General features: G+C 52.8%; 1 protein-coding gene across 1 annotated transcript in view; it reads right to left on the reverse strand.

Moving 5' to 3' along the window:
• The window catches only part of LTBP2 (latent transforming growth factor beta binding protein 2), a 99,941-nt gene extending 81,809 nt beyond the window's left edge, over positions 1-18,132 (reverse strand). The window contains exons 1-2 of the mRNA XM_007459734.1: positions 17,654-18,132; positions 11,219-11,289 (exon numbers count right to left, since the gene is read on the reverse strand). Of these exons, the coding sequence (XP_007459796.1) occupies positions 11,219-11,289; positions 17,654-18,132 (550 nt within the window). The remainder of the gene's footprint in view (positions 1-11,218; positions 11,290-17,653) is intronic.
• Between the last annotated feature and the right edge of the window lie 6,869 nt (positions 18,133-25,001).

Genomic DNA, 25,001 nt, shown 5'->3' on the forward strand with positions numbered 1-25,001 from the left:
GTGATTTCCTCACTACAGTGTTCAAGCGTTTTGTTCTGAGCCAAGCATCTGCATTATGGGATTGGAGCATAAACTCCTCTCCCCTCTCTCCACTCCCCCAAAAGCCACCCCGCAAATGGTCCCAAATGGTGGCTCCAAGTGCCTATCTATGAAAGGCGCCATTCTTAGGACAGTGTTTACTGGTCTGCCGTGAAACAAGAAAAATAAAAACAGTTTTCTGTGTTTCTTGTAATGCTATTTTTTCCCACTTAAAAAGTGTTTTTTATTTTGAGATTATTATTTTATTACTTTTTTGGTGTTAAAATGTTCTTTTAAAATTAAAGGTGATGGCAAATGCTAATTTGTTTTTCTAATATCCTCACTTAGCAAAAGAAAAAGCTGGCTATTGTACTTTGGTACCTAAGATGTTTGGGGATATTTACTGGTGCATGAAATCCAAAAGTTTGGAACCCTTTGGGAAGGAGGGGGGCGATAGTGGTCATGTGCCTTTCGTTTAAACGAAACTGAAGCAAAATATTCCTAGGTCAAAGGAGCACAGATTTCAAAACTGCAGTATCAGAAAGGGGATCAGCCATCGCAGAATCGCCCCATGGCAGGGGCTATTGCGTAAAGCAAGGAAGGAAATGCCGAGGCCCCCCCGGAGGGGCAATTTCATGCTGTGAGAATTTTAAGAGAGAAAATCCCAACTATGGCAGCCTGGGCAGTCTTCACGTTTTGCTCTTGGAGCCTCATTCCTCCCATTTTCCCACAAGGGCAGAGGTCATGCCTTATACTTGAGAAATCAACACAGGATGGGGTATATGGCTTTAATGAGTCTTCGGTGATTGATGACTGGTGAGAGGTCATCAAGCATGATGCCACGCGGTCTGTGTTTAGCCATCGAGGACACACCCAGCCCCTCCCTGTCAGGGGCTGGCATCCTCAGAGCCCGAAGGTGATGCTGCTTCCAGCCTCCCTGTGCCCGCTCGCCAATGCCAGCCTTTAGCCATTCATAATTTGGGCTCCACCTGAACCCTGGCTTCTCCACACTCCCCTGGCACCCTCTTTCTCACTGAGGATTGGACATGTGGAAAGTTTCAGCTTTGGGAGTTCAGCTCTGTGGAGGTGGCAGTATGCCAAAAGACAGGGGAATAAAAAGAAAACTCCCGAAATTACTTTGAAACAAGAAATAGAAGGCATCGTTCTCCCCAACCCCCCACTCCTGGCTGTGCCCCCTCTACCTTCACTCTGCTCCAAAACAGTCAAGCAGAGGTTTGCTCAGATTTTCCAAACAAAACCCCTGCCTTTGGGAGGAGACCAAATGCAGAATGGGCAGGCCTGGGGGAGAGCCTAGAAACAGCTCCCGCCGTGCAGGCTGCTCCTACCATCCACTCAGAGCCCTTGCGACCAGAGACTTGGTAGCAAAAAGAACATGGTGTCGGGAGTCAGAAAGATTTGGTTTGACCCCCGCCCCGCTCAGCCACATCCCAGCTGCGTGACCTTGGGCGCGTCTCTTCTCACTGAGACGCCTCAACCAGTGCCTCAGCTGTCTCATCCATAAAATGGGTCGGACAATTCCTGCCTCAAAGAGTTGTGTGGGTCTCAACAGAGATCATGGAAGTACTTGGTACTCTCTAAAGCTGTGCTGTCCAATGCTGTCTAATGCTGTAGCCATGAGCTATATATGGCTGTTGAAATGGAAATTGATTAAATAAAATTTAAAATTCAGTTCCTCAGTTGCACTAAACACATTTCAAGGGCTCACTAGCCACATGTGGCTCACGGCTACCATGTTGGATGGCAAGGTATAGAACATTTCCACAGAAAGTTTCCACAGAAAGTTGTATTGGACATCAATGCTAAGTTAAAAAACAAAAAAACCACACACCTAGTGGCAGAAGCAAGAGGGCTTCTGAACTTCTCTGCCATGACCTTTTTCCCAGGAAAAGGCAATGACAAGGCAGGCCCTGGTTAGAGAGACGCCCCAAGCACTGTGGTACAGAGGCAGGGCTGCTCTTCAGGTGTTAAATACAGCCCGTCCCCTCTCTACCTCCTTCCACCCCAGCCAGGTAGGGCTTTTGTCATCAGCTCTCTCTGGGATCTAGAGATGTCTTCTCCCTCCGTCAATTCCATTAGGTGAGGCACCGACTTTAGGGTGGGCCCCTTAAGCCTGTGCCCTCCTCCGAGGCCTCCAGTACCAGGCTCTCCTGTCTGGGAGATGAACCTACCTTCCAGATTAGACTCTGGACCCAGCACCCCCATACCTGAGGCTCAGCTGCTCATCAGATTAAAGCTCCATCTTTCCTAAACTCTGTGTCAGTGGGACGCTAAGGACCTCCCCACTGAGTACCTGATCCCTGCCTCAGGATGGGGCCCTGTCCCTTCCACACCCAGAGGCGTTTCTAGGCAGGACGGTCACCCACCACCCTCAGTGCTGCCCTTCCCTGGGCCTGCCCCTCACCTTAGACCCCTACCTGGAGGCCTCAGTTTGCCCTTGGAATTCACTTAACTGGGGGTCTACCTGTGACCCTGAGCTGTTTCTCCACAGCCTTGACCTTTGGTTTCCACAGAAAGGGGACCCTGATGTCAGAGCTCCCCGAGGCCAGGAAATCCCTCATTGGCCTTCACACACCCTCAGAATCCACTGAGGACTCATCCTCTCTACACCCAAGCTCTGCCCAGGGGCTGTGTCCCCCAAGCCCCGGCCTCAACCCCGAGCCCACAGGCTGTGGGAGAAGTCAGGTCCTCAAGGATTCGGCCCATTCCCACCACAGCTGTGCTGGGGTCGCAGCTCAGGATGGCTGGAAACAGCACTGGGGCTCAGGGGCCGGCCAAGCGCCCTGCTCCAAAATAGCAGTTGTGTTCACATAAAAGCCTTTAATGAGAGAAAGATGCCGTTCTTGGCCCCTTGCGCACGCTCTGCAGATGCTGTCTGGCAGGCCAAGAGGGCCTCTACCGTTTGGCGGCCAGAGGGGAGGAAGGAGGGTTGTGAGTCAGACCTTGGCCCGAGCCCCTCAGCATGGACCGCCCTGTTAATTGCATTAACAAACACCGAGATACTGGGCCAGTTGGGGGCCAGGGGCTGGGGCAGAGAGAAGCCCCAATTCCCACTGGCTCCAGCAGGCATGAGGAGGGGACCACTGGGCAGGGCTCGTGGCCCAGGGCAGAGGCCTGGGTTTGCCTCTAGCTCCTGCCCTAGAGCAGATGAGTCACCTGTCCATCCCCATCACAGCCCTGAGGGCTTTGTCTGGGAGGAGGCAGGGATTTAAAGGCCTCAGTGCCAGAGAGGCCGGGGAGATGAAAGAAGATGGGGTCCTGGAGCAGCCCCCATCAGGGACAAGCCCGGGGACCCAGCCTTTTCCAGGGGAGCAGCTCCAGGGCATGCAAGACAGTTCTGTGGCTGACACGGAGCCATCCAAGCCCTTCTGCAGCCACACCAGCTCTGTGCCCAGGACCCATGAAGGTTGAGAGGGAAGGAATACACCATTGCCATTCACAACTCAGTGAAGGCGGGGGCAGAAGTGTGGAGGAGAGAGCAGCCTTATAGTCAAAGAGACCTGCATTTGAATTCCAACCCCACGACCTCAGGCAAGTTCCTTCACCTCTGCGAGTCTCAGCGTCTAGAAAGTGGTCGTGCGTCTAACATTTACTGTTTGCTTAGGATGGTAAGCAAGACAGACAGTGTCTTTTTCTTCATGAAGGCTCCAACTTAGAGAAATTCATAAAACAAGCAAAAAAACAAGCAGAGCAAGAGAAATTGGGATATGAATGGTGGAAGAAACAATACAGGGGCTGGGATCCAGAGTAACAAGGCTGCTGGGGGCAGCTCTAGACAGAGCGGTTAGGGGGAGCTGGAAACGAAGACAGGGAGCAGCCACATAAAGAGACAGGAAAAGCAAACAGAGAGAGCAGCATGTGCAACAGCCCAGGGGCAGCACATTCCAGGAACCCAGGCTGGATCTGGTGAGTGAGGGGCTGACAGACGAGGCTGGACACACCGCCACAGGAAAGTTTCAGTAGGGATGTGTTATGATCTAATTTACAGAGAAAGAGCTGGAGAGTAAGGGGGACAGTGGGAGCAGTCAGCCAGCTGCAGCAGTCACCCAGGAGAGCGTGCTGGTGCCCGGGACTAGAGAAGCAGCCGGCAGGGGTGGGGGTGGGGGTGGGGGGTGGGAAGCAAACAGACTCTCAAGAGATTTAGGAAGTAAAGCAAACAGCGTTCAGGGATGAGCTGGATAGAAGCCTGAGCAAGAGGAGGTGTCCTGAATGGTCCGGCTTAAGCATTCACATAGATGGAGATGCCTCTGACAGGATGGGTAAGACCTGGGCAGGGATATTGGCTCAGAGGGAGGGAAACGATGCACTCGCTTGAGACAAGTTGGGATGGGGGTGGCTGGGAGGCATCAAGAGCAGATGTTGAGGAGGCGGCGGGACGAGAGGAGCCTGGAGGTTGGAGGAGAGGTCTGGCTGAAGATGTATATAAATCTGAGTGTCATCAGCCCAGAGACGATGTTTACATCCATGGGAATGCATTAGATCATTCCAGGAGCAGTGCAGTGAGAAAGAAAAGAAGGGGACCCAGAACTCGGTCCTGGGAAACCCAGTGTTTAGTAGCGGGTGGAGGAGGAGCAGTAGCCAGGGACACGGGAGGGGCCGGGACAGAGAGTGATGTGATGGCCGCTCACAGGGTGAAGGGAGTTGAAGGGTTTAGCGTGGTCCCTGGCACGGAGTGAGCATTGCCGCTCTTATTGTTGCGTGTTAATTGTCTGGCACAGTGTCTACTGGTACTCAATAATGGGGGGGGGCGATTAATGCTATGCTTGCTTCATATGGCCCCCTCTTTGTGTGGGGGATTTAGAAGATCTGGGGAAAGTCGTGAGGCAGCCCAACATCAAGATGTTAGGTAGAGGGCTTCCCTGGTGGTGCAGTGGTTGAGAATCTGCCTGCCAATGCAGGGGACACGGGTTCGAACCCTGGTCTGGGAAGATCCCACATGCCACAGAGCAACTAGGCCCATGAGCCACAACTACTGAGCCTGAGCGTCTGGAGCTTGTGCTCCACAACAAGAGAGGCCGCGACAGTGAGAGGCCCGCGTACCGCGATGAAGAGTGGCCCCCGCTCACCGCAACTAGAGAAAGCCCTCGCACAGAAACGAAGACGCAACACAGCCAAAATAAATAAATAAATAAATTTAAAAAAATTTTTTAATAAAATTAAAGGAAAAAAAAAGAACTTGGCTTTAAAAAAAAAAAAAAGGTGTTAGGTAGAAAAGGAGAAGCCAGCCAAGGAGGGGAGAAGAGGCAGCTGAGGATGGCAGAAGAAAACCTCCAGGTCACCTGTGAAATCATTCACCCACTCAGTCTTTTAACAAACATGTATCAAATAGGCACTCTGCTGGTATCAACAGGATACAGCCCCTGGCTTCAGGACCCCCTGGATAAAAGCATCTCCTAAATACTCCTTTAAGCAAAAAGCCTTGGGGGCGTACACCTGCTTACCAGGAAGATCTAACCTCTACATGGTCAGGAGAGAGATGGGCAGTGTCTCTTGCTAGGTCTGTACCCTTCCTGTTAGTTGGGTCTCCACTGAAGTCATGTGATTATTCCCCTTAACACCTTCCACTTTCCTCTCCACCACTCCCACCAACTACTGAGTTTCATCGGATGGTTCATCCAGAGATGAGCCATATGTAGACTCAAGCCTCTGGCTCCTGGCAGTTCCTAACCAGTCAGTAAAGACCCTGCAAATCCCACCCCTGACCTGACCCTTTTCCCCAACATTTGTTCAGCACTTACCATTATGAGGTCGATTTCTTTGCATACATCTCCTCTGTAGATTCTTAGAACTACTACAGGTACTATTCTGATCCTCATTTGACATGCGGAGAAACTGAGGCTTAGAGCAGTCCAGCAATGTGCCTGAGATCACCATGCTAGTAAGTGATGGAGCAAGGGTTTGAACTCAGGGATTCTGGCTCCAAAGTTGGGTGGCTATAGCCTTGCCCTTTGGTATGGGGTCATTTACAGGGCTGGGATGGGTGGGCCAGGGGAACTCCCTCAGGGAAGCCCAGGAGAAGCCCAGATCAGGAGGGATGAGGGTCTTCACCGCAACTAGAGAAAGCCCTCGCACAGAAACGAAGACGCAACACAGCCAAAATAAATAAATAAATAAATTTAAAAAAATTTTTTAATAAAATTAAAGGAAAAAAAAAGAACTTGGCTTTAAAAAAAAAAAAAAGGTGTTAGGTAGAAAAGGAGAAGCCAGCCAAGGAGGTGAGAAGAGGCAGCTGAGGATGGCAGAAGAAAACCTCCAGGTCACCTGTGAAATCATTCACCCACTCAGTCTTTTAACAAACATGTATCAAATAGGCACTCTGCTGGTATCAACAGGATACAGCCCCTGGCTTCAGGACCCCCTGGATAAAAGCATCTCCTAAATACTCCTTTAAGCAAAAAGCCTTGGGGGCGTACACCTGCTTACCAGGAAGATCTAACCTCTACATGGTCAGGAGAGAGATGGGCAGTGTCTCTTGCTAGGTCTGTACCCTTCCTGTTAGTTGGGTCTCCACTGAAGTCATGTGATTATTCCCCTTAACACCTTCCACTTTCCTCTCCACCACTCCCACCAACTACTGAGTTTCATCGGATGGTTCATCCAGAGATGAGCCATATGTAGACTCAAGCCTCTGGCTCCTGGCAGTTCCTAACCAGTCAGTAAAGACCCTGCAAATCCCACCCCTGACCTGACCCTTTTCCCCAACATTTGTTCAGCACTTACCATTATGAGGTCGATTTCTTTGCATACATCTCCTCTGTAGATTCTTAGAACTACTACAGGTACTATTCTGATCCTCATTTGACATGCGGAGAAACTGAGGCTTAGAGCAGTCCAGCAATGTGCCTGAGATCACCATGCTAGTAAGTGATGGAGCAAGGGTTTGAACTCAGGGATTCTGGCTCCAAAGTTGGGTGGCTATAGCCTTGCCCTTTGGTATGGGGTCATTTACAGGGCTGGGATGGGTGGGCCAGGGGAACTCCCTCAGGGAAGCCCAGGAGAAGCCCAGATCAGGAGGGATGAGGGTCTTCACATCACTGAGATGTGGCCCAGAGGCATGTGGTTCTAATGGTCCCATGCGCACACAGGCTTGGGACTAAAAGGCAAGCACAAATGCCTAGGCCATTCCAGGGTCTCCTGAGCAACGTGGGGAGTTTTCCAAAAGGGCTGATGAATCCGGGGCAGCAGAAGGGGACTTCTCTGCACAGGCCTGGGAAAGGCCCTGTGTTATTCAGTACATTCTTGTTGAGCCTTTACCTTGTATCCAGTGAACACTTGCCACTGTGCTGCATGTTGTGGGCTGTTAGACACAGTCCCTGCTTGCAACATCAAGGCCAGACATGTACAGAACACACAGACGTGCCAGGCCTTGAACTAAACACTTGCCCTAAGTTATCTCATTTGTTCCTTAGAATTCTCTGAGGCAGGGACTAATATTAGTCATATTTCACAGGAAAATAAACTGAGGCACAGAAAGCTTAAGCATCTTGCCCAGGGTCCTGTAGCTAAGTGATGGAGTCGGCATTTAAACCCAGTCAGGCAGCACAGCCTCCTGGATCTAGGTTAAAATAACAACTAAACTTACCATGTTCCAGGCTCTCTACACACACATGCTCGTTTCCCAGGAGCACGGTGTTAAGCCCTATCCTCTGGAGCAGGCTACCTGGATTCACACCCAGGCTCTACTGATTGCCAGCTGCATGACTTGGACAAATAGTTAACCTCATCTGTAAATGGGGATAAAGATCAAATCTAGTTTACAGGGTTGCTCTGAGGATGAGAAATTAATAATAAAGTTCTGACACACAGAACACACTGTAAGAGCTACCGTGTGTTATTATTATTAATTCTCAAAAACAGCTCTGTAAAGATTGTTATACTCAACAGGTGAGGCACTGTGGCTGGAAGAGGGCCAGGCACTTGCCTGAGGACACAGAGCTGGGGTTCAAATCCATGACTCTTTGAATCTGGCACCAGAATCTAAGGCACATGCTCTGAACTTGGAGCCTTACTGCTGGGGGGGAGGGGAAGATGGTAATCCACCTAGCCCCCTCCTCAATAGCCTTCTCCCCAGAACAGCCCCAGCCCCCCTGCATCTAAGCTGAGATAAAATGAGAAGCCAAAGAATTCTTCAAATCCTCTTCCCCAGTGTAAGCCTTCAGAAGCCTCCCAAAGGCTGTGTGTGCATTGGGGCGAGCCAATCTGGGAAGACTGGACAGTCTTCCAAAAGCCTAACTGTAAACAGGAGCCCGGCACCCCACACCCTACATTGCTTCCCCTCAGCTGAGCGGGCTGGCAGGCCCCAGTCAGCTGCCTCCACAAACACATAAACACACAAATTGTGTGGCAGAGCTGGCAAAGCCACAGAAGGAAAGGCAGATACCAAGACCAGAGGAGGAGATGGGGGCACAGCTCCAGACCCCTCCAGGGTGCAGAGAGCAGCTGGGCTTCTAGCAGTGGACACCTGCAGACACAGTGGGTCCCCAAGGTCCAGTGACTGGACAGGGATGAAGAAAGGGGCCTGCCAAGGAGATGGCTGGTATGTTACAGCAACCTAGGAGTCTGTGAGAGGGGGCACGTGGGAGTCGGGCGTGGTCCAGGGGACAAAGGCCATCACTCGCTATGCAGGGGCAGTGGGTTGGACCTACAGATATCTGGGAGAGGCCAGGGGATGGATTGAGTCCCCACACTGTTCTCGGGCTAGACTTTATTCTTGGCAGTTGGGGGGATGTCACACACCCCTCCCTGTCACCACCCACCCCCCGCGGCCAGGCCAGGAGAGGCACCCCACATGTGGGAAACCACTAGGCCAGAGTCATGAGCATTCCCCGGCGTTGGCAGCCTCTGCTCCAGCCAGAAGGGCAGCTGTGGGGAGGGGATAGGGAGACGCAAACCACAGGGGAAGCAGGAGAGCCAGCTGACAGGGTGTGGAACCAAGAGCCCCATATTTGACAGAGCTCCGGACCTAGCCATCCAGGGCCAACACCCCACTGCCCACGTGGTTCTCATCAGGCTCATTAGCAGCAAAATAGCAACAAGCAAACAGCGCTGGGCCCAGCTAATTAGCACACAGACCTTCAGTGGGCAAGCCAATTTCGGGTGGGAAAGGCTAACGCCCAGTGGCAATTCCTCCAGGAGCGCTGACAGCCTGTGTGCCAGGGTCACAGGTATGACCAGGGGAGCAGCGGAGGGCCGGGGAGAGAAACAATGGGGCTGAGGCCCCCCGGGGTGGAGTGGATACTGACAGCAGGCTGGAGCAGCACCCCCAGATCAGGGCACGAGGGTGCACACACACGTCAATTCTGACAATCTGCAGACTCACCCAACCTCGAGTTTCCAGTGTTGAAACTCCAGATTGGCAGAGAATGATGCTGGAAAGTCATGAGAAAGTTAGGAAACTGAGAACCTTCAGGGCTGAAGGGCCAGAGCGAGGCCCATGCCCAGACCCCTCGGGCAGCTGTGGAGAAGCCCACCTGCCCTGAAGCCACCCTCCCCCAACTTCAGCTCAAACCTCAGCAACACTCTCTGCTAAGCTCAATGGAACTTATGGGCTCTCCTCTTCATCTCCAGCCCCAAATCCCACCCCAGGCCTCAGCTCCAGGACTCGGAGTACTACTGTCTCCTCGGGCACATTTCCTAACCAAACTGAGCCTCAGTTTCCTCGACTATAAGTAGGATAGATGATCAGTAAATACTCATGTTATAGGATTGGGAGACAACTAAGATGATGCATGTGAAGAGCTTAGCACAGTGTTGGGCACACAGTCAATCCTCAGCTGTTAGCTAGTAGTAGTCGTCATTACAGTAGTAATGGTGGTAGCAGTGGAGCAGCAGCAGCTGTAGCGGTAGTGATGGTAGTAGAGGTCGTAGTCGTAGTGGTGATGGTAGAGGTGATGGTGGTAGTAGTAACAGGAGGAAGAGGAGGAGTGAAAAAGGAAACAGTAGTACACGGCCATCCCCAGTTCACAGATGCAGAAAGTGAGGTCCAGGAAAATGAGGTAAGATATCTGGCAGCAGAGTGTGGAGATCAAGAATAGGGACCCTTGCGCTTCCCTGGTGGCGCAGTGGTTGGGGGTCCGCCTGCCGATGCAGGGGACGCGGGTTCGTGCCCCGGTCCGGGAGGATCCCACATGCCGCGGAGAGGCTGGGCCCATGAGCCGTGGCCGCCGCGCCTGCGCGTCCGGAGCCTGTGCTCCGCAACGGGAGAGGCCACAACAGTGAGAGGCCCGCGTACCGCAAAAAAAACAAGAAGAGGGACCCTAGAGTCAGGTTACCTGAGTTCATATCCTGCCATTTCTAGGCCATGTGACCTTGATCACGTGACTTGTCTGTGCCCCAGTTTCCTCACCTGCCAAAAGGCGAGTGGCTCTCCCCGCCCCACAGGACGTGTGAAGTGAGTCTTGCACAGAGCGAGTGCTGCATAGCTACTGGCTCTCGTGTTGCTGTCACCTCCTCCGAGGGCGCCATCCGTGGAGGCTAGGGCACAGAGCCTGGCTCTTCCTACCTCACTCCTTGGTCTCCACATAACTAAGATGACTACCCTCTTTTTTCTCATCTGGGCCAGACTGCCAGGCTTTGGAGTGGTTGAAAGGAAGACTACTCCAGACACAGGATCAAAGCCTTATCTGACCGTCCTGGTAGGATGCCTGCCAGGGGCCACGGGCCAGAGCAGAGGTGGACTCCCCTAGCACGGCGCTGGGAGTGGTCCCCCCAGGAATGTGCGATGCAGAGGCTCTGGGGCCAGGTGTGTTCCGCAGACCACAGGGGTATGTGAGCACCACAGGGGAAGTTGGGGAGGAGCCCCAATACAGTGGAGCAGCAGGTGGGGAATACAGGAAGCTTTACAAACAAGAGCAGGGATTTTATTTGAAAAGTCATCCTCAGTTGGAGCCTTTTTTTTCTTTCGCCATGCATGCAGCTTGTGGGATCTTAGTTCCCCAACCAGGGATTGAACCCAGGTCCTTGGCAATGAAAGCGTCAGTCCTAACCACCAGACCACCAGGGAATGCCCTGGAGGCATTTTTCAATCTCCTCTCTTCCACTGCCTCCCCCCTGGAGAGGGGTACCTGCTCAGGAGGCAGATTGGGGAAGAGACTTGTGCTCCCCGCACAGATTCTGGAGTCCCCATGCCCCGCCCAGCTCAAGGAAGAGAGAGGGAGAGGGTGGATGCGGTGGAGGCACTCACGTTTGATACAGTGGTTGGTACTATTTGCTGTTGTCCATCCTGGGCAGCACTGTCCCCCGCAGACATTCCTCCTGCGGGGTCACCATAACAGGGTCAGCTTAGGGTGCTCAGAGCGGGACTATTCACAGAGCCCTACTGATGGTCCCACCCTCTACAGGCAGGGCCTGGGGGATCTCTGTCAGGGCGGGCACTGTCCCCCTTTTCTAGGGAGGCCGCATGGCCCATGGGCGGGCGCTTTGGGATCCTTCACATCTAAGATTGAATCCTGACTCTGCCATTCTCTGCATGAGCTTGGGAAGCCTCATTCTTTTCATCTGTACAATGGAGATAATAATACCTGCTTAATGTTGTTGTGAGGATTAAATGAGATAGGATATATAGCCCCTGACACACTGGCACAGGGATCACGAAGATGATCAAAAAGCAAGTTCAGAGTGGCTCAGTCACTTTCCAAGACTAAACAATAAGTAAATGCCAGAGCCAGATTCAAACCCCAGTTGACCCAACTCTAAGTCATGCTCCAACTCCACATGGCCTCTCACCAAAAAATTATCACCATGGTCCTTGCCAACAAATGCTGATAATCCAAGGGAAGCTGGAAAACATACCCAAAACAGCCTTAAGGACATATATATGCATCACCTGCCAACACATGCACACTGGGAGGAGTCTTAGCCCTCTGGCAGGCTGGTGCACAGTCAGACGGAGCACTGGCTGGGACAGAAGGAGCCGGAGCTCCAGAATTTCTCTTTAAGAGGAGCTGAGGAAGTGGTAAGCTGGTAGGAAGATGGGGCTGGGGACTCGGGGTAAGCTGCTCTGCATGGTGAGCACACTTTTTATTTGGGCAGGCTGATGGAACTTACTTGGTGGGAGATAGCCCTTGCCCCAGCTACTCCTTGGTGCTGGCACCGAGACACCTGCAGGAGACACTGACCAGCAGTTGCCACCAGGGCCACTCACCTAACTCACCCAAACTCTGCCCTCAGGTGTTGAGTGAGGCCCCTGCAGCACCAGTATCCTTCACCCACCCTGTCAATCTAGAGACCCAAATGCCCGGACAGAGGTGACTTCCCGAGAAGGGCTCTATCTGGAGAAGACCTCTGGGGCCCTGACTTCTCAGCTCAGGCTGGGCCTGGCTCTGCTTCACAGACCCCATCATTACCATCAGAAATTGTCTACTGAGCACTCGCTGAAGCTCAGGGTGAGCGGGGCAGCAGAGGTACAGAGCCCAAGAATGGGGTGAAGGACAGACCAGGGGGCCCTTCCTGTGACCTTCGTGGCCGGCATGGTGAGCATGTGGTCCCACTTAGGAGTTTGTTTGACATTTGTGTGGCCCCCAAAGCTTGTGTGGTTTTTGAAACCTTACGAAACATTCAAAATAAATTCCTGCCACTTGAAAAAGCTAAGGCCCATTCCTGGCCCTTTGGCCCAAAGCTGTGGGGAGCTGCCTCCCAGGGAGGCCCCAGAATGTCCTCCCACCCAAGGGCTGTGCCATTTCAGCCACCTCGAAGCCCCTCTGGACCGCTGCCTTCCTCGGCTTCCTGGTTCCCGAAGGCCTCTTCCCCATCAGGGCCCAAGTCACTGGGTTCTGGGGAAGGGGCTGGTCCTCACAGCCAGGGCTTCTGAGTGTGTGCCTTGGCGGGAGGGGGGACTACCCACCCATTGGTGAGTCATCATTACCCCCTCTGGTGGTGGCAAGTCCTGTTAGAGGCCTGAGAGATCTTTGAGAAGGAAGCAGACAGCACGCCCTGGGAGTTTTCTAAAAACTAGGGTCTGTGGGAGTCCAGAGAGCACGGACTGAGGGGCCCACCTGGCTGAGAGGTCATGGTGTGGAGCCCAGCTAAAGGAGGCCCCCCTGAGCCTGCTGGTACCCTAGATGCCTTCAGAATGGCTATGGAGCTGACTGTAGGAAGGCAGCAGCTTGGCATGCCCTGCCTGACCACGGTAGAGCCCTCAAGGCCGTCAGGGCCACAGTGAGAACTGGTCAGAATCAAAGCTGTCAAGAAGGGGGGCAGGGCTTGGCGAAGCAGGCCCTCGAGAGGGATACAGGAGCCCAGCCAGAGTCTTGGGTACAGGCTCAGGGAGGTACCTGATGGGAGATGACCATTCCGTGGGCTCTGGCTAGCTGGAGAGAGCAAATGAGCCTGACTAGCTGGGGCCAATGACTCAGTGGCTCTGAGTCTCTGGAAGATACGACTCAGAGATTATGTAAGCCCAGCCTTCCAAGCCACACCACTCAGCAAACATTAGCCCAGTATCCAGCATCATTGCCCAACCCATCTGGCTAACAGCCTAGGACAGCTGCTGTTCCACCTGGAACAAATCTGGTCATACTGGTCCTTTGTTATAGACGCCTCAAGGCTCTCCACTGGCCTCTACAAAGCCAACCGGACCCCTCCTGCCTGTGGAGTCTAATTGCCCCCCTTCCCCCCTTATCTCCATGGCCACCTACAACCAAAACTATGATCCTCCAAATATACGAAGTTTGTTGTCCCCCAGCTGCACTGTATGTGGGCACGTTTTGATGACTTTGCTTAAGGTGCTCTCTCTGCCTAGACTGCCTTCCCTCTCTTCTTTGCCGACTGAGATCCGTGGCACGCTCCAAGACTTCCAGATCAAATGTCACCTCCTTTGTGTAAAACCTCCCCTGACATCAACCCAGCCTTCCCCATTCTCCAGCCGCCACACCATTTAGCACTGATTACCTCAGGCTGTTGGTGTATGTCTCTGTCTTGAGTACCTTGAGGGTTCTTTCTTATTCCTCTTTGTGCCCCTAGAGTCTAACATAGTGCCTGACATGTGGTGTACTTTTAATACCTCTTTGTTTCATTTAATCCAATGTTTCCCAACACACTTCTGGTAGGAAAGGGAGTGTGACGTTTCCGTAATCACAACATGCAGCAGTGCTGAATCACACAGCGAGAAAGTGATTCCCTTTTTAGTGATCGTTCTAGTCTGATTAGACCAGTGGGATAAAATCTCTGTCAGAGGTTGGGTCTTCATGCCAGGTTCTCTCTCCAGCCCTTGCCAATTGCCATTTCCAATAGGAAGAACTACAGGGCTGAACTTCCTATGATAATGGTATTTGACTAGACTTTGAGAACATTTTGTTTTCATTTCGGTTTTCCTATAGTTTTCTCTTTATGACAAGTGGTACTATTTTCAGCTTATGATAGTGATACAAAGTGTCCTTGAAAATGGATTTATTTATGTAGAAAAATGCCAAGCACTGTTTGTAATACCAAAATATGTAACTAATCTAAGTGTCCCAAAACAGAAGGATGGATAAATAAACTGTGGTATATTCAATGACATAATGACCAACAATTAAAATGAATAAACTTGGGCTGATTATATTAATGTAGTTAAATTTCAAACATCTAATGAGGATTGGAAAAGCAAATTTTAGCGGGATAATGCAGCATAGCACCACTTATCTAAGTTTAAAATATGCAAAACAATATTGTGTATGTTATGGATGCATGCATCTATAAAAACATAGATTGGAATCACGGGTAAATTCAAGGTAGTGGTTAACTCTGGGGAGAGAGGGAGACAAATTTATAGACGATATTTCGACTAAAAAAATCAGAAGCAAAATAGGCCCAAATATTAAGGTTTGAAAAAGCTGGATTGTTAGTTGTATTATTTCCAATACTTTTTGTAGGTTTGTATAAAACTTCATAATATAAAATACTTAAAAATAAATAAAACAAAAAATCCTGTTATTTTAACAGTTTAGAAATTTAAGAAAATAATAGAACAAGGAGGAAAAGATAGAGGAAAATATTATTAAGGTGGTATGCTGTGAGGCTAAGCTTAAGAAACACTGAATGCTGGGGAACAATGGCTTAAAAAGTCCCCTGTGGACTGTGAATTTCAATAGTGCAAGAATTTTCTGCTCTGGTTACACTGTGTCCCAGACACCTAGCACTGTGCCTGGCGCACACTTAAAATCTTCATTATGTGCAATAAAACCCCACTACATTGCAAGTTCCACGGAGACAGAGGCTGTCTTGGCCACTGCTGTATCCCCATGGTCCAGCAAAGTGCCGGGCATATAGGAGACCTTCCAAACGTTTGTTGAATGAAGAATCCCCAGTAGTGGTGATGCAATTCCAAGCTTTACCAGCAGGTGGCACTTAGTCCTTGGCCCTGAGCAATTCACACGGCAACTGCCAGAGAGGCCAGCCTGGCCAGAAGCCATGAGCTAGAATGGACTTGGGGAGAGGAAGCCAATGGACAAGATTGCCACTCAGCCCCTCCCCAGATGACTTGGAGTGGCTAGCTGCAGTGCCAGAGGAACCCACCCTTTATCAAAGCTGCAGAAAATAATCTGGGGGAGGAGCCACCCCAGCATGTGATGTGATGTGTGCACCTGTATATGGCAAGTGATTGTGGGTGGCACCCAGCCCAGGTCCTTACACACCCGTGTACATCTACCAGCCTTATCATGGTGACAATCTGCTTTGCTCATCACCGCCTCATTTCACAACTGCGAAGAGTGCACCCTCCCACCCCCACTCCACTATCCCATCTCCCCCCAACTCCCACCGGAATGCTGACAGTATAAGCTCCTCCATGATCTGGCTCAACCTATGCCTCCAGCCTCAGCCCTGTGGCTCCCCTGCACCAGGGTGCAGTCCTGCCCCTAGGCCAGTGCCAACAGTGAAAAGCCCTTGTCTTTGGGCAGTGCCACAACTCAGGACCCCACTCCTGCCACTTCCCCTCCGCTTCCCCGCATGCTGCCCATCGAACCCCAGGGCCTCCTTCTCCTCCAGGCTCGTCAGCCACAACCGTCCATTCCTTTATGCTTAGCATGAAGCTTCTGGTACTAGAAAGCATGTTCACCAGGGCCCATCTGTTCATTTCTCCAATTCCATTTGAAGTAATTGAGTTGCCCTCCCGGCAGGAACAATGCCTTTAGTCTCGGGGCTGCATCCCCTATCCCAGGCCCTGCACACTTGCTCTCAAGAAGTATGTATTCACTTGCACAGGCCATTACCACCCGCTGACTGATCCTCTGTGTAAGCGACTTGGCAGTGCTCGGGTCTACTCTGTCTGCCTTAAGCTGGGCCTTCCAAGGGCAGCGGGGAATTCATTCACTCGCTCAACAGATACTTAACAAGCAGCAACAATATACGAGCACTGTTCTAGGCACTGGTGACACAGCAATGCGCAAAACAAAGCCTCTCTTTTCATAGAGCTTACATTAGCGTGGGCTGGGAGACCAGACCATAAACGCAGAAACAGAAACATAATATGTCCAATGGGAATAAGTGCTATGAAGAAACGTAGAGCAGGGTGAAGGAAGAGAGAGGGTGGGGCAGGAGTAGTCAGGAAGGTCTCTCTAAGCAGAGAAATACAGAAGAGTGCTGCAGCCTAGGAAAATAGTGAGTGGAGAGGCAGTAAGAACATCCTCGGGAGTAGAACAGGGGTTGCAGTGTCCTTCACGCTATGAGCCAGGGGACTGAACCCAACTGGCAGATAGGGCCCAAGCCGAGAAGGGCTTCCAGGTTCCTTCCCAGCCTCCCCGATGGTGTCCCCACGCATCCCCACACTGCCCGGGCCTCCAGTGCCCTCCATTCTGGAGACACCTGTCATACTCAGGCAAGACTGAGCCTCCCGCAGCCATGAGGATCTTCAGCGGGGCCGGGGGTTACTGGGGAGCCCCTCCCACGCTGCGAGGGAGCCCCCGGCAAGCAGCTGGTAGGGGGGAGACTGAGCCCTGCAAAGTGCGCGAGTCGCGCTGACACCTAGCTGCATAGGGGCACACACAGACCCACTCCCCCACGGACCCACAGTGCCACAGCCCCATCGCGAGCAGGCTTCCTGCCCAAAGTGCCCCCGATCCCACGCCCACTTCCACGTCCAGCCATCCGCGGGCCCAGGCCGACCTCTGCTGCAACCCACAGACTCGTTCCCCCGCGCAGGCTTTGCTGCCAGCCTCCTTCCTGGAGATGCATCTGCCCTCGCGCTCTGGAGCCCCCGACGTCCTCCACCTACCCGCGCTCTAAGCCCGCTCAGCTTCCCCTGGGCCTCAAGCGCGTGGAACGCCCACCGCGCTGCCCTCTCCCCGATCCCTTTCAGATCCCCGCACCGCTACGGGCGTCAGCAGGCACCGGCTGGAGGCGGGAGGTAGGAGAGCGGGCGAATGCCCTGGCGCCTCGGGAAAGGATTAACGTCGGGTCTGGGCGAGCTGGTACGAAAGGGTGTGGATGGTGTTTCTCTTTCCTCTCAACTCTTTGAGAGTGGGTCAGATGGAGCCCCAGCTCCGGGACCTCGGTCTGTTCCTCCGCAGTACTGAGGACAGAGGGACGAAAGGCAGAGCCCGGCGCCCTCTCCTCTACTGGCAAGCACATACCTCCACGAACGAGCGTACGGGAGACCGGCCCTCGCTCCCCCAGCCCCCATGCTTCCCTCTCCAGTGCTCACCCCGTTAGCCGCCCTCGCGCAGCCCGCGGCCGCTGCGCGGTCCCGAGGCGCGGGAGAGCCGGGGGGGCCTGGGCCCGGGGTGCGGACTGCTGCTGGCGCAGGGGCCGGCTTCTCCAGGTCTGCGCAGGTGGCTGGACTCGCCGCGGCTGCTGCGCGCGGGGAGGCCTCCTGGCCTCCGCCTCGGCGGGCCTGCTGGGGCTCCCCCAGCCAGGTTGGGTCCGCTCCGCGGGCGGCAAAGCCGGGACGGGCACGTTCTGCTCCCGGAACAGACTGTACACCTTGGCTGTAGCCGCTGCGGGGTGGCTGCCCCCGGGGCGCCGCAGCCGACTCGCGTCCCTTCCAGCCGGCTCGTATCTGCCCAACGGGTCCCTCTGAGCATGACCCATGCCCACGAAGAGAGCCAGCGTGAGAGGCAAGAAGCTCCTCCAGGGGTTCCGAAGGACGCGCCCGGGGCAGCGGGTGGTGGTTGGGGGCCTCATGGCGCCGGGGCGCCCGGAAAGCGGCGCGCGCGGGTAACTGCCCCGGGGCTCGCAGTCTGTGCGCCCGGCCGCCCTCTGGCTGCGCTCCGGTCCCCTCTCGGTGGCCCGCATCTCCCCGTCTAGGGGGCCCCGAATCAGACTGCGGGCCAGCCTCTCCGTGGAGCGAGGGCCAGGCTGCGGGAGCGGCCCGGGGCTGCGCGCAATGAGCCCGGCGGTCGCGCTCTGTCTCTAGCTGGGTGGGCACCGCTGTCGCACCGCCGCGCCTTCTCCCCGTCACTGCAGCCTTCTGAATGGGAACCGGAGGGTTTTATTTTTGGAAACCTCCCCCTGATTTTTCGTCTCTTTTATCCACACCGTGCCCCCTCCTCGGAGGGACAGCTCAGCCCCCTCATTACGGGAGAGGGAGAGAGGAATTCCAGCAACACCCACTTTGGCACTGGGAAGCGAGCGGGCGGCGAGGGGTGTTAACCCGTGAGGAGCTGGGGGCGACGCAGGGCCGGCCCGAGGGCTAGTAGGCGAGGTGACGCCTGCCGGGACAGGGGCACCCAAGCCACCTTTCTCTTGTCCTGGGCAAACTGAACTGCTGACCTGTCCAGAGTTTATCTCCCGCCCCTAACCTCAGGGACAAACTCCCTGTTCGATGACCAAGGCTGCAGCCTCGAAGGTCTGAAGGAGGTCAGGAGAGGTACGAAGAACGGCATGACAGAGACAGGACCCAAAGGCCGGGCCCCGGGCCCTTCGCTTCCCGCCCGAGCCACTGGGGGCGTCGGCCGGGGGTGCGGCTAGAGCTGGGACAGCACGGGGCAGTTCGCCTGCCTCCGCCGCCGTGGGACGCGGGAGCGCTGGAAGGTCCCCTGGGGGGCGCGCGCCCTCTAGTGGACTAGGCCGCGTCCTTGGCTATCCTGCGGCCGGCAGAGACCTGTCGCTGCCAGCCGCCTTAGCTCCTTGATCTTAATCCCCTTCCTGCTGCGTCAGGATCGAGCCTAGGCCTGACGCATTGATGGCGGCGGATCCTACAAGAGGTGTCTTCTCCACAGGGGAATAAACGTGGAGGATCTGGAATAAGGTCACTCAAGGAGACAGCGTGTGTCCAAGAAGTGAATGAAATCCAGTCCTCCAGCCTGCGGCTCAGATCCATTTCCTAGATTCCCATCCAGCCTCTCACTCCCTCGGGATTCAGTGAGCTTCTGATCGATGCAGTGAGTGTGCTCACATCTTCCTGTGTTGGCAGGGAGAGGGCGGGGGCGCTAGAATGCCAACGGCCACCCAACAGTCAGCTCATCACTCACACCATGGTCCCCTGCCCTAAAGTCTAAAGACCTGGCAACCATGGCTGCCTCCCCCAAGCACCCCACCCCGCCCCTGCATTTCTGCAGCCTACTGCTTCCTGGAGAGGCAGAGGGACCGAGCAGGCAGGAAGGCACCAGTTTATAAGGACCCACACCACACAAAGGACAGACCCAGTCTAATGTTGAAAAACAGCCGCAACTCCCGACCTTGGCCTCCAAAGCCCTGCAGGACTGGCCCCCTCTCTGATCTATCTCACCTCTTGCTGGGGCACTCACCACACTGCAGCTGCATTGGCCCCCTCTCTACTCCTTGAACAGGCTAAGTTAATGCCCACTTCCCTCTCCCTGAAACACTCATCTCCAGGATGTTTTACAGGACACGCTCATCACTTCACCTCTCAGCTCAAACATCACCCCCTGGAGAGGCCATCCCTGACCCCCCAACCTAGAGCAGTCTTCCCACTCCCAGGTCATCACTTTCTAATACCTCACCCTGTTTCACCTTCATTGCTCTAGAGTAGTTGAAATTGTTTGTTTACCTGTTTAACTGATTTATTGAATGGGCTGAGTCTGAAGAGGAACAATCAGGAAACAGCTCTATTTTTCTCCTCTCACTGCCTTCAACCATATTATGGTGAATTTCTCTTCTCCACCCTTAATGGCATCTCAAGCAGAGTCCTTGGCTTGCCCATCGCCGTTAGTCACAAGAACAGTTTCGTTTCTGTAATTAAGACCAATTTCCAGGCACTAAAAAGTCTGGTTCTGTCCAAATCAAAACCTCATCCAGTTTAATCAACCTCGTATCCAATTTAATACCCCTCCTCTCCCTCCACAGGCCTGTCCCCTGGCTCAAGATCATGTACTAGGGAGAGTGGGGTGTGGTCTGATTTTCTGACCTTCCTTTTCTGCTGTGGCTCCTCCACATCAGGGTTGGGGGAGAGGTGTTAGGGGGAAAATGGTTAAGCCCTGTGTGACAGGTGCCCTTGGCTGACAGGTGCCAAGCTCTGGCTCTTTCATGGGCACATCTGTGGGTTCTTGGGAAGCTCTCTGCATGATCTCCACCCTGCACTACCATAGCAAGGCACTCTCTGGACAATTTCCCTGTGTCCCCTACTCCCCATGGGACTTTCCTGTCCATGCCAGCAAACCAGTGGTGAGCTGGCTGCATCTCTTCCTGCTATAAGGGCCACTCCAGCCAGTCTCCGTGGTCAGATTTCTCCAGACAGAAAATGCACACAAGCCTCTTCATTTATGTACATCCCCAATTCCTAAAGACATAGGTTGGGTTCTCCCAGGAACTTTCTTGCTGTGCTTTGGTGCATTGGGGTGCTTGCAGCTTTTAGCACCTCAGCTAGCACCAGTGGAGGCAGAGTTATGGGGAGTCATGCTAGTTCCCTCTTCTTTGGAGGCCCCCAGTCTCTATGACTGGTTTTCTTAGGGCCCTGTTCACTTGGTTTGCTTGGAGAGTACCCTCAGGGGAAATCTCAGCCCTGCTTACTAATGCAGCTGTTCTCTGACTCAATGACTTTCTTCAGTCCCTTTTTATTCGTAGGCTGGAATCCAGGGATGTCTCTTGACAGTTGCTGAACTGGTCCTGCCTTTAGTAAGATGCCCAGTACTTCTCTTTGGCATGTGAGAATATTTAGTCCTTATCGTTCTCGCCTTTGCATCTTCAGCAGAAATTCAAAGCCCACAGGAAAAATCCTGTTCAACAACCTGTAAAATTATTGTCTGACTTCCCAAGCCACAATGATAGCTCTAAAGGAGTAGGTATCTTGCCTGCCTGGCTAACCCGTTTCCCCAAAACCTAGAACAGTGCTTGCCTCTAATAGACAGCCAAGAAATATGTGTTCAGGGACTTCCCTGGTGGTCCGGTGGCTAAGACTCCACGCTCCACATGCAGGGGGCCCGGGTTCCATTCCTGGTCAGGAAACTAGATCCCACGTGCCACAACTAAGAGTTTGCATGCTGCAACTAAGAGTTCTCATGCCACAACTAAAGATTCCACATGCTGCAACTAAAAAAAAAAAAAAAAAAAACCCCCAAGCGGCAAAAATAAGCAAATACACTAAACTAGGAAAAGAATATGGCCATTTTTAATTGCATGTTCTTATTCATTATTAAATATAAGAAGAGGTTAGGGACTTCCCTCGTGGAAGGCTCTGTGCTCCCAGTGCAGGGGCCCCAGGTTCAATCCCTGGTCAGGGAACTAGATCCCACATGCAGCAACTAAGAGCCCGCATGCCACAACTAAAAAAAAAAAAAAAAAAGATCCCGCATGCTGCAACAAAGATCCCTCACGCAGCAAAAAAGATCCCGAGTGCCACAACTAAGACCTGGCACAGCCAATAAATAAATAAATATTTTTTAAAAAGAAAGAAAGAAAGAAAGAAAAGAAATACGTGTTCAATGGATGGCTAACTGAATGAATGACAGGGTAATCCCATCAAGTAGGGAGGGCTGGTATCATTAGACCCATTTTCAAAGAGAAAAACTGAGTTCCTGGTGGGAGTTACTGGTCCAAGTTCATGTTTTTGCTGCCTTTAAGGCTGGCCCTAAGGATCTCCTTGAATTCTGCACCTTGCATTTTGGGATGAATGCCATCTCAATTCCCAGGATGCTCAGCTGTCTCCCTGAGACACTGCTCCTTCACAGCTATGGGAAAGCCTCAGCTCCACACTTCCCTCCCCTTGCCTCATTATCTACCCAGTTCTGTAGTTCCCGGCTCCCTTCCTCACCCCACTACCTCCCCAGTTCCTTTAGGATCTCTCCTCTTCATCCCTCAACGCTCACCTCAGATCCCCATGAGCCTCCCAAAGCCAGAAACCTTGGCATCATCTTCGTCCCTGACCTGTTTTTTCCTCCCACGTGTCCAAGTCATTATTACTGCTCTGTCTCCTCCGTCTGCACTTCTGGAAGTCTGCTGCCCATTCAGCCTCTCACTGCTCCAGCTCAGCCAAAACCCTCATGCAGACACACTTCCCTCACCTCTAGGTGCCCCTCCCACTCCCTGGTGAGTACAAGCGGTCCTTGGAAATTCCCACCCTGTTCTCCTGGGGGCCCACAGCCAGGCTAATCTACTTTGAAGACTGGCATCTCCTACTCCCCCATCCCAGCACCATCCTCCTGTCCTGCCTCCCACTTACTGCCCATCACTCCCTTTCCCTGTAATCACTGGGATCTGCTGATGCAGCTCTTCAGAATCTCCAATCCCATAAACAGTGGAGTCTTTTGTTTGTTTTTCCTTTTTGAAGCTGCGAAAATTTATGGAGTCTACTATGATCCAAGCACTGTGCTAAGCATGCTACGTGAATTGGCTCCTTTAACCAAAGAAAGGAGGTGTTGTGATTTCCACGTACACAAAGGAGGAAACTGAGGCTGGGAATAGTTACTGGCTTGCCCACAATCACACAGCTGATAAGCAGCTGAGGAAGTGTTCCAACCTTGGTCATCTGCCACCTGAGCCCAAGCTTCTAAGACTGCACCACCTTGCCTTCACTCTGCGCTTGAGCCTCGGTAGCCCTCCTGACAATTGAATGGTAGGTACCTTTTCCAGCCATCTCTTCAGCTGTCCCCACCTAAGACTCTCCACAGCACATTCCCCAGCCTCTTCCCTGATGGCTAGCCCACCGCTCAATCAATTCCCAGGGGATAGGTATCAGAACTTTCTGTCCCCCTCTCCCTTCCCTGCTCAGGAAAAGAAGGGGAGCTAACCGTTCCCAGCAAGGCCCCTGACTCACCACGTGTCACTTCCCTACCCCTGATTCCCGCTTCCCCCCCTAAAGAGGCACAAAATGTTGCTAAGCCAACTAACCCACCCCTTGGGCCTGGGGAGGGAAATCGTCTCTGGAAACCCTGCAGAGAGAGTCCCAAGGGGCTGCTAAAAAGATTCCAGCAGGGAAAGGTTTGCCGGGACACGTGCACCATGAGAGGGGATGGCAGTCTGCTAGACACTTGAGGCAACCTCATTGCTTTCCTATGTCCTGGAATAACGCCGGCAGCCAAAGAGCTACCAGATCCTGAACTAACTTGGTAAATAAGGACCAAAAACAAGGACCGCATTTCTGCTCCCTTTGCTGAGACCCAGACTCTGGACAGAATTCCAGGGATTTTTCTTCCTTGGAAGTGACTGGACCTCCAGTCCTGAATTCCTCTCCCCAGGAGAGCTTGTTACCCTGCTCAGAACAAATAACACATTTCCTGGTTAATCAGTGGGCGGAACAGCTGAAGGAAGGTTGATTGGGCCCCCAGCCTTCCAGATGGGAGCAGCTCACGGGCTCAGACGTCCTTGTCCAGAGACTGGGCAGCTGGGACCCTGCACCGTGCAGCCTCAGCCTCCAGTCTGGAAGGTAGAGGCTGTATGAAAAGGCGCCAGTTCCCTCCTGCTCAAGGCCTCCAAGGCCCACAGGGCCTGCCAAGACCACGCCACCTCAGACACCGTGGCCTGGCAACCCCCCAGTACTCACAGCCACCCTGCTCTGGTCTGCCAGTACTGTCCCCTCCGGGTGCAGTGAATGTTTCTGTCTTCGGTGAGCTCAGCTCTCAGCTATGCTTGGCTTCTATTTTCCCATCTGAAAATAGAGATAATGATGCTTTTCTTGCCACCCCACCTTCAGGGCAAATAGATAACCGGCCCTATCTACCCTGTGATGGGAGGGGTTCAATGACTGCTACTTTCATTCGCCAGCTCGTATTTTTGGAGCTTTTAAAAGGTACCAGGCACTGTGCTAAGTGTTTTACAGTCATTCTCCTTTAATCCTCATAATAACCTTCTGAAGAGAGTACTATTATTTCATCATGTAGCAGAAGAGAGAATGAAAGCTCAGAGAGGTAAAATGACTTACCCACAATCACAAAGCTAGTACTTGGTTACACTAGGATTCACTCCTGGTTTTTCTGGTTCCAGACACATTTCTCTGGAATCGCACCTCTGGCTGCTGATGTCTGGGAACCAGAAGCATTCACAGCCTTTTGTGGTGTGGTGTGGGGTGTTTGGTGCTGATGGACACATGAAAGGGCTGTCACGAGCTGGCCCCCATCAAGCACATCCCACTCTTCTAGGGCCTATTTACAGCTAGGGGTCTATTTTAGGTCAAGGGCAGGCAAAAGTCATCATGGGGAGTTTCACTGAATCTGATTCCCTCTCACCAAGGGGAAGGAAGGAAATAAGCTTACCCTACATCAAGTCGTTCTCAATTTCTGAGTAAGGCTCATCTCAACCCTCAGCTTTTCTCTTTAGAGCACAGATAGAGCATCTACGTGGCCCTGTGAGGTAGGCATCGTAATTTCCACTTCACAGACTCAGAGGGGTGAAGTCTCTTGCTCAAGGTCATACAGCCAGGAGGTGAGCCAGGATTCAACTCAAAGGTCTGACCGGCTCCAAAGTCCGTGCTGTTTCCACTACAGCACACTGCACTCACTCCAGCATGTCCTGCAATGATGTGGAATGGCAGCTCTTCAAAATAACTGATTTCACTCCGTTCCCCTTCATTTCCAATCCTTGATACAAGGGTGGGCTGACCTGAAAGCTCTGTGCATTTAGCTAAAGTTCAGACCACATTTCCTATTTACCTGCATAAA

This window comes from Lipotes vexillifer, unplaced genomic scaffold, assembly GCF_000442215.2.
Source record: "Lipotes vexillifer unplaced genomic scaffold, Lipotes_vexillifer_v1.1 scaffold39, whole genome shotgun sequence".
Classification (NCBI taxonomy): domain Eukaryota; kingdom Metazoa; phylum Chordata; class Mammalia; order Artiodactyla; family Lipotidae; genus Lipotes; species Lipotes vexillifer.